The following is a 10,288-nucleotide window of genomic DNA, read 5'->3' on the forward strand; positions in this document are numbered from 1 at the left end:
GTAACAGTGAAATGTGCCGTTCATTTCTAAACTGGACACTGTCTTGATCCGGTATGTCGTCTGACTAGCACAGGAATTGCGGAAGACGTGGACTTCAGCACTTTTTCGGCACATTGAGACAGACGTGCGGAGGAATCCCGCGCGTCGCGACGGAGCCGCATGGCGCAAAGCAACGCCGTGATGAAGCCTCATAGGACATGTTGGGTCATGTCCAGCTCATGCTCAATTTCTCGGATATTCACACAACTGAAAAGCAACCGGAAGCCGTCTGAAAGCCACCTGAAAGCCGTCCTGTGAGACCAACATGGAGGTGGTTTTGTGCCGTGCCATGAGCGGCACGGTGGCACATTCATCCGCTTCTTTTTCCATGAAAAAAAACTCCTGTAATAATGGAATGTGCTGAAAAAGTGCTGATGTCCACACCTTCTGCCTTTTTGTGAAAGTCAGACGACGTCCCGGATCAACAAAGCCTTCACGTTGGAAATGATCTGGTTGTTTCAGCGGGGTGTCAGCCTGTCGATCGGCGCTTGGAGCGCGCCGCGCTCTCAGACGCTGTGGGCGGTCTTTAAACCGGCTGGAGCACTCCTTAATCTGTGTAATCCCCATAAAATCGTCCCTGAAAGCCATATTAATTTTCCGAATGGTGTCCACCTGGAGGTCTCTCACAGTTACAGGAAAAATGGATACTAAGACAGAACATGATGCAGCAAAGCTCCAAATCATTCCGCCATTTCCTTAACGACGAGAGCGGTGGACCAGTGCTCACTCAAAGCCTGCTCACAGGTGAATGACGCAACCGACAGGCGTGAAAAAACTCACGCATGAACACGAAGGTTCAAGCTTGGCTGATGCAATCACACGTGATTCAAATCCATATAGTTTTTGAAAAAAATAAAAAGGTCTGATACTTTTCTAACAGACCTTGTATATATATATATATATATATATATATATATATATATATATATATATATATATATATATATATATATATATATGTGTGTGTGTGTGTGTGTGTGTATCTGTGTGTGTGTATGTGTGTGTGTGTGTGTGTGTGATTGTGTAGATATGTATTAATGAAATTATGTTTGTGTGCATGCATATATATATTTCTTAATTTTTTAGTATGGTGGTGGTGGTGGGGGGGGGGGGGGGGGGGTATTACCGAATCTTTGTAAAGTTGCTTTGTTATGAGTTTTTTTTGTTGTTGAATTGTGTCCCGAATAAATTCATTCATTCATTCAAAGGTTCATTCAGTAGTTCAGTGCAGTTGGAACCAAAATGGCGCCATGTTCTGAGTTGATGCCACCCTCTCAATTAAGGCACTCTGGAGGGAACCAGCTTGTGCTATAAATACTAGCTTGCATCCGTGTGAGCTACTCAAAAGCTCTCATTGGAAAATGCTCTCCAGCCAATGAAATGGAGTAACTCGCCGCTGGTTACCGGCCACCTTTTCTGTCCTAGTGAAGAAGGGGGGCACCATGGAAATAGAGACTGGAATGGACGTCACGTGACGAGCGGCGTGCCACACGGCGACCATTACTAAGGGTGGAGAGAGCACCTTGAGCCTGTTAAACAGAAGTGAAATGAGGAGAAAAAAGGCAGCCAGTGCTTCACCATCAACTGCACAAACTACAAAAACAAATTCTCCAGTACTAAAATGAACTGTACAAGAGCCTTAATGTAATTATGTAAAACAAAAGTCGTTATGTCACAATTTAATATCAGTATACTGAGACTATAACTCAACGCCTAAGTTCTTTTCATTAAGCTGTGTTCACATGCATACAAATATGGAAACAAAAATGTTTAAATATATTTATGTCTATATACGAGGGCTGTCCATAAAGTATAGGTCCTTTTCATTTTTTCAAAAACTATATGGATTTCATTCATATGTTTTTACGTCAGACATGCTTGAACCCTTGTGCGCATGCGTGAGTTTTTCCACGCCTGTCGGTGACGTCATTCGCCTGTGAGCACGCCTTGTGGGAGGAGTCGTCCAGCCCCTCGTCGGAATTCCTTTGTCTGAGAAGTTGCTGAGAGACTGGCGCTTTGTTTGATCAAAATTTTTTCTAAACCTGTGAGACACATCGAAGTGGACATGGTTCGAAAAATTAAGCTGGTTTTCGTCACCGACAGGCGTGGAAAAACTCACGCATGCGCACGAGGGTTCAAGCATGTCTGACGTAAAAACACATGAATGAAATCCATATAGTTTTTGAAAAAAATAAAAAGGACCTATACTTTATGGACAGCCCTCATATACACTTGCAGTGTTGTTTAATATGATATGTACATGGTGGTCACAGGCGGCATTTAAATTTTAACAGTGTGGTTGGAGGGGATGGAGGAGGTACTTTTTACGCTGACTGAGGGTCAAAAGTCATAAATTCTGAATGGCTTTATATCTACTTGTAATAAAATGTTAGTAAAAATCTCGTATATGTTGTCATTAAACCACTAGCAGTAATATTACAGTGGAAAAAGCAGCAAGGTAAATGAGCACAATGGCAAGGCATACTTCAGATTTATATTTTAATACACAAGGATTTTTTATCCAGGCATGTATGGGTTCATTAGAGCTTTTAATCAGCTCAAATACAACTTACAAGGCTTCATTTATAAAAATCCATCAAGAATTATGATGACAGGAAAAAAAAAAACATCACAGTAAATGAACAGAATGGCATATTTTCCCCAAATTTCCATTTACATAAAAAAATTTTTTCTACCCAGACAAGTATGGGTTCATTAGAAAGAGCAATTAAAGGGCTTTAAAACAAGCCTACATTTATTATAATCTGTTAACAAATAGCAACAATGGAGAGAGAAAAGCAGCACAGTTTGTCATAATGTCCTCAAATTTCTACATTTTACATAAAAGTTTTTTTATACCCACACATGCATAGGTTCATTGGAAAGAGGTTTTAAATGGCTTTAAAACAAGCCTACATTTATTCAAATCCATTAAGAAATAGTGACGCTAGTGCAAAAAAAGCGGTCAGTTTATTATTGATGATCTGCACATCTCCACCCTTAGTAATGGCGCCTTCCTGTCCTGAGCGACACTAATAGATTGAGGCGCACACGTCCATTCCAGGTCTGTATTTCCATGGGGGGCACTAGCAGTTTCTGGCAGCACAGTGAGAAAAAGTGAAGATAAAAAGACTGCTTACCTTTGATTCTCCAGAAGAGACATCATCTGTATGTATTTATCTTTGTTTTTCATATAAGTACATTCAGAACTATACTGAAGAGTTTCAGTAACAAATATGAAGCATGAATAATGCTATCGTTAGCTTGTGGCTAGATTATATCTATAGTACTTATTGTTCACTACTTATTAACAGACATTTAAGCTTCTGAGGTACGTTTAGTTACTGTAAAGTTTATATTAACCATACAACAAAACTAATCGCAGTTTCTGCTGTTTTTTTTCCCTAATATGACTCACAGTGTCCAAAGAAACTTGAAGGTTGTAAAAAAAACAAATCTACAAAGATAGACCAGGACACATTTTCACCTTCATTGAAGTGGAGTTTAGCTCACTGCTTAATTGACCTTTCCATGTCTCGAGGACAGCACACCTTGTGAAAAAATTAGCCTATTTTGGAAAGAGGTGAAACATTGCCATGGAAAGTTGAAAGACTGCCTCTTGCCAAAAATCTTAACAAAACATCTGACTCAGCCAAGCTACTTGCTGTTACTCAGACATCATGAGCAATGTTTTCAGCACTTCAAATAAACAGTAGCACAAATGCCATTGACATATTTCATTTCATTGTGTACTTATTGGACATATTTATTGGAACACAGTGAGTAATGCTTCAGATAAAAAAAGGATCTGCATATATTTTAATTATGAGCAAACAGAGGATGCACAGAATACATAATCACAGCACACAAGACATTATCTTCTGTAAAAGTCAGCCTGTCCTTCAGTTCTTAAGGCATCGTCGATGCTGCAGTCCATTACCTTTTCACTACAGTCACCGGATCATTAGGTCTTATCCGCTTCAATAATGCAAAAAGAGCAAAGCAAGCAAACACCACACAGCAGGGACTGACTCAATAAACAAAACACGATCTGGCACCCTTTGACGTGTGCTGTAATGAGGCATATGCAAAACAAACAACTAAACTCAAAAGGTAAAAGGCAACACAAAGAAAACAATGTGGGATAGCTCTATCATAAATGTGGCTCAGCCATGCTACAGGGTGACCCCCCCCAAACCCCCCCCCCCCCCCCGAAACAAACAAACACCAACAACAACAACAATAACAAATAAAAAACCCCAGAACCCATAAAATTGTAATAACTCCTATACAGGTACTTCAGTCTGTGTATGATCATTCACTAAAGTTTAAGTTATCTTGGTCACTTTGCATAAAAGTTATGTTCTTTCAAAATTATGCTCCAAATGGTATGAAATGTTGGCAAAATAGGCCTCCGGGCAAAATGTCTTTTCCTTGGTTGACCAAGAGATGTTGGAGAAGACGACTGGATCAAACATCTTCCCCAACATATCTTGGTCAGCTCAGTTTAATTGTTTTTATTATGTGCAATATTAATATACCCCCTGCTTTATAACACTTATATATTTACAAGTGCATCTCAGAGTCTGTATCAAATTGTATCATTAAAAAAGAGTATTGTGATACCATGATAAGTTAACTACTGCATTGAATGAATAATGGTCTAATGTACATATTGGAAACAGACCACAAGGATTACAATTTATACTTCAGACTTATTTGTCTCCTTAAACTTAAAAATAAGTGGCATGGTGGATTAGTGATTAGCACTGTTGCCTCACAGGAAGAAGATCATGGGATCACTTCGCACCTGGTCCTGTCTGTGTGGAGTTTGCATGTTCTCCCTGGTTTCATGTAGTTTTCCTCCAGGTGCTCCGACTTCCTCCCATTTACAAAGACATGCAGATTAGGTGAACTTGAAACATTAAATTAACCATAGGTGAGTGTGACTGCATTTATCTACATATATGTGGCCCTGTGATAGACTGGCACCCTGTCTTATACCCTGTAACTGCTGGGGTATAGGCTCCAGACCCACCCTTGTTTGGAGTAAGTGTATGTATGGAAAATTAATAGGTTAAAGTTTCACCGCAGATTGTTTTCTACATCATTTGTGTGAACACTGATTATATATTGTCATATTGAATCACGATATGCATATCTCAGAGCTAGAACCAAATTTTGTTGAACTCGTTGACATAACTATAAATGTTATATAAATATAACATTTCATTTTTCAGACTGTATAAAACAAACAATAAACAGCACATTGTAAAAAAAAAATCCTTTGTTTTTACAGAAAAATTCTGGCAGCTGTGGTTGCCAGGGGAATTCTGTAAAAATTACAGTGACTATGTAACTGGTTTTACATAAAATATTTTACAGTGTAAACCTGTTGTAATTTCATTGTCTATTCACAAGATAAAATCTCTGCAAAATGGTCACCTTACAAGGTCTGTCAATAAAGTAACGGTCCTTTTTATTTTTTTCAAAAACTATATGGATTTCATTCATATGTTTTTACGTCAGACATGCTTGAACCCTCGTGCGCATGCGTGAGTTTTTCCACGGCTGTCGGTGACGTCATTCGCCTGTGAGCACTCCTTGTGGGAGGAGTCGTCCCGCCCCCTCGTCGGATTTTCATTGTCTGGAAATGGCGGAATGAAAAGGACTTTTTTCTATCAGAATGTTTTCAGAAGCTGTTAGAGACAGGCACCTGGAAACCATTCGAAAAATTTATCTGGCTTTCGGTGAAAATTTTACGGGCTTCACAGAGAATAAGGTCTGTTAGTACAGCTTTAAGGACCCCTTTAAGGATGCTCGGCGCGCCGCGCTCCGAGCTGCAACGACGTGGCACAAGCCACCGGACCATTTCTAAACGGATGGCTCTGTGGATACAAGACCGTCATGTGCTCTTTCTCTGGTTATCACAAGAGCTGGACATCAGCCATTTTCTGGCAGATTTCACTTTTAACAAGAGATTTTGTCATGGAAAGCCACGCTGAGGCTTCGCGCGTCACAACCGATTCTCTTGTTAAAAGTGAAATCTGCCGGAAAATGGCTGATGTCCAGCGCTTGTGATAACCAGAGAAAGAGCACACGACGGTCTCGTATCCACAGAGCCATCAGCTTAGAAATGGTCCGGTGGCTTGTGCCATGTCGTCGCAGCTCGGAGCACGCCAAGTGTCCTTAAAGGGGTTCTTAAAACTGTACTAACAGACCTTATTCTCTGTGAAGCCTGTAAAATTTTCACCGAAAGCCAGATAAATTTTTTGAATGGTTTCCAGGTGCCTGTCTCTAACAGCTTCTGAAAAAATTCTGATGGGAAAAAAAGTCCTTTTCATTCCGCCATTTCCAGACAATGAAAATCCGACGAGGAGGCGGGACCACTCCTTCCCAAGGGGTGCTCACAGGCGAATGATGTCACCGACAGGCGTGGAAAAACTCACGCATGCGCACGAGGGTTCAAGCATGTCTGACGTAAAAACATATAAATGAAATCCATATAGTTTTTGAAAAAAATAAAAAGGACCGTTACTTTATTGACAGACCTCGTATGTTTAAATATCCTCAAAATGTAATTTAAAAAGATACATCACCTCTTTTTTTTTCAAACCCTTAATTATCAGTATTTATTTGTGAAAATACTCATCTGAAAAGTCTAAGTTAAAGGTGCAGCTTAGCTAAAATTTCCATAAAAAATTGTTCATTTTGTGATAAAAGCATGGAATCTGGCACACATATTCTAAATTAATGTTTATTTTCAGATATGGAACCATCCTGGATCTGACCCCTAATAAGCTACAAAGGTCAATAATAAATTAGACAGGGGTCAAAATTTAAAAATGCTCCAATCATTTTGAAAACTATACCACATTATTTGTCTGATTGCAACGATTCCAAAAACATATAGTTCGGACTATCTATGACTGAATGTTCTCGAGTTATGGGGTAAACTGAAACTGATCTTTCTCACCATTTTTTGCCATTTTTACCCCAAAAACATGATGTTCCAATCTTTTTTTCAACATGATTGGAACATATTTTGACTGCTGTGTAATTCTTTACTGACCCCTGTAGCTCATTAGAGGTCAGCTCCAGGATGGCTCCAATATCTGAAAATAAGTTCATTTAGATTATGCGTGCCAAATTCCATGCTTTTAAATGAACAATTGTTTTGCTATGCCGCCTCACTAAGTGTACTCTACAGTTTTTGGTATTACAATTTTTCTCTGTCTAGACTACAGCCATTTGTAAAGTCTAAAATTGTATCTGATTATTTTAACACATTTGTATTGTTACATTTACAGTTCAGTTTTGTTCCACATTTTACACATTATTGCTGTAAATTAAACACTACAACATTGTTTCTCTTTTTACAGTTTTTTATGCGGTGATTTCACAGGATTTCCCTATTAATTTCCCATAGTTATTTTACAGTGCAGGATAAAATATAAGTTTGAAGATTAGCCATAAAGTATTCAGTGGCTGTATTAATATCAGCTGGCAACTTGTAAAACATCTCATGACAAACCAGTCAATTTTCTTGCACTACAGTGAAATCAGAAAACAGTGATGACCAGATGATGAGGACAATAACTCACACACACACACTCAAGGGTCGCGGGGGGCTGGAGCCTATCCCAGCTGTCATAGAGCGCGAGGCGGGGTGCACCCAGTGCAGGATGCCAGTCTGTCGCTGACAATAACTCCAAACACACAATAAATCTCAAAGCAAAAACCTAAGATTTTCCAACTTCAGTGGATGCAAACTTTCTCTTATTTATTTTTGTTTAACTGTGAAGCACGTTTTAGGTGCTGCTTTGAAAAGTGTTATACAATTGACTCTTTGCATCCTCAAACACAGCTGAGTGTGTTTAGTGCAGATTTGACATCCCTGAGAATGTGCACCACAGTCCTGCCCATATGGGGGACAAAGCAGCCAATGACAGGATGATTATAAAAGCCGACTTCTGCGTGACCTCACCAATGGGCGGGAACTTGCAGTGTTTCCCTGCCCGCCTCTCCTCCTGCCGCTGAATGCTTCTGTTTTGTGCGCGCATGTGAGCGCAGAAGGCGCCGACTGACTCCGTAAAACCTCGTCTATGTGGTGCTGAAGTGGACAGCTCCCCGATGGCTCCTGAGCTCTAAAAACTATTTTCTGCGGGAATATTTTTTGAAACATATATCGATTGTAAAATCGATCCTCGAATCGATCGAGACGCCTTTTACAAACAAAGTGCAGTTAAAGGCGGATGCTGTGAAACCTGTAGCTGCTGGATCAGAAATTTTGCCACCATTATTGCAGAAAAGGGATCTTGACCTGCAAGAATCGCCCTGTGGCGCTGATCTCGAGTGGGGGAAATGCGCAAAGATCGCCGAAAGCTTTTACGCAGGCATTCACAATAATTAAGCCGCTCGGCTGCGCCTGAAGGAACATGGACAGATCTACTGCCTGGAAGGGATTTGCAGAACTGTGGGCGCGCTCCTCTGGAAACTAAACTCGGGACAGCGAGCACCAACATCACATCAAACCTCATTATTTCCTCAGTTTCAGGCGTTTCGCAATCCGCCATGGGGAAAGAAGAATGCAAAACCATGCTGGATGCTCTGAACAAAGTCACCGCTTGCTATAGACATCTGGCCATGGCTTTGGGCAGCACCTCAGATTCGCAGAACCTACGGGAGGAACTGAAGAAGACCCGCACAAAGGCTCAGGAGCTGGCTCTAGCCAACAGGACTAAACTGACATCTCTGCTCAAAGACAAGAGCATCAGCAAAGAGGACCGCGCAGAGTACGAGCGCCTCTGGGTGGTGTTCTCCAGCAGCATGGAGCTGCTGGAGGTGGACATGAAACGCTCCCTGGAGCTCGGACAGGATTTCCCCCTCAAGGTTCCGACCAGACACCTCATCCAGACGGGGATGACCGGCAGCACCACGTACGTGGCGGCGCGCGCCATGAGCGCGCAGAACATGAGGTACGAGGCGGACAGCAACATCGACACGGCCGACCTGAGGGAGCTGCAGTGCGAGATCGCTCAGGTCAGCCAGATGATGGAGGAGATGGAGATGAAGGTGCAGGTGGCACCGTGGGCCGTGGAAGCAAAGCAGGAGGCGGGGGCGGAGCTGAAGTCCAACGTGAGCGGGGGGAATTCCTCCGTGGGCGTTATCTCCATCTGCGACGAGGAGCCCAAAGGGGAGGAGGGAGGACGCGGCGGCACGGACGCCAGTTTGGCGTCGATGTGCGCGGTGTTTGTGTTCTTTGTCATCGTCACGGTCGCCCTGGTTTTGGGATATTTGGTGATCAATATGTCGTGAACTGGATTACCCACAGTTCATCGTGGCAGGGCGGACGCACGCCGCACACAGGCGCGTCACTGTGGGAGGGGGACCACTTCGAGTGCGCACACTCATCTTTTTCAAATTTGTGAATGCATTTGGTGGAGTTGAGGAGTTGCACTAGATACATTTATAGAATGAATGAGTTAGCAGTGTCTAAAGAAGAGGAGAGGCACGGTGTGAGGAGCCAATGTGTGTTTTAGAGAGAGAGAGAGAGAGAGAGAGGAGTAAGAAAATGACATGACAGTGTCTGGCCATCAGGACGATATAAACAACACGTAATCCAAGTGGATTAGTGGCAAAGCTCAAGCAGAAATCTAGCCTAAGTAGGGGAGACTGGGACAGTTGTGACACATTTACGCTGTAAAAAAGGAAAACAACATCAAAAAAGTAGTTTTATGGTTAAAAAACAAACAGAAAACTGGTGGCTGTGGTTGTCAGAAAATGCTTTAAAAATACAGCAAAAGTATGTAAATATGTTTACAGAACAACCTGTACATTTTACAGTATAAAGTTGTTGTAATTTATGAAAAAATTACATTTTAATTGGGAAAATCTAACAGTATATATATATATATATATATATATATATATATATATATATATATATATATATATATACACACACACACACTTGTATATTCTTGCTAAATTAACACTATCATACTGTTTTTAAACCAAGTACTTCTATTTAAATGTTTAAATGCAGTTTTTGCTAACTCTCAAATCAATATTTTTTATAGCACCAAATCACAACATAAGCTGCCCAAAGATGCTTCACATGCTCAGACAGGGGACTGCAAAAAGGGTGCTCCACTCCACTGCAACTATCAGTGAACAGTCTGTAGACCACACTTTAAACACACAAAAAGAGAGCAGAATCAATCAGCTGTAACTAACAACTCTCCCA

At 41.2% G+C, this 10,288-nt stretch overlaps 1 protein-coding gene across 1 annotated transcript; it reads left to right on the plus strand.

The window, feature by feature from the left end:
* Nucleotides 1–7,910: 7,910 nt before the first annotated feature.
* LOC117502418 (regulator of G-protein signaling 9-binding protein) lies at nucleotides 7,911–9,530 on the plus strand. Its single transcript, XM_034161471.1, has one exon. The coding sequence runs from the start codon at nucleotides 8,614–8,616 to the stop codon at nucleotides 9,355–9,357; it is 744 nt and encodes a 247-aa protein (XP_034017362.1). The 5' UTR covers nucleotides 7,911–8,613; the 3' UTR covers nucleotides 9,358–9,530.
* Nucleotides 9,531–10,288: the final 758 nt, after the last annotated feature.

The sequence above is a fragment of the Thalassophryne amazonica genome, chromosome 2 (assembly GCF_902500255.1).
Source record: "Thalassophryne amazonica chromosome 2, fThaAma1.1, whole genome shotgun sequence".
Lineage (NCBI taxonomy): Eukaryota > Metazoa > Chordata > Actinopteri > Batrachoidiformes > Batrachoididae > Thalassophryne > Thalassophryne amazonica.

Coding starts and splice junctions, on each gene's coding strand:
- LOC117502418 (XM_034161471.1), top strand. CDS start 8,614: ATGGGGAAAGAAGAATGCAAAACCATGCTGGATGCTCTGAACAAAGTC.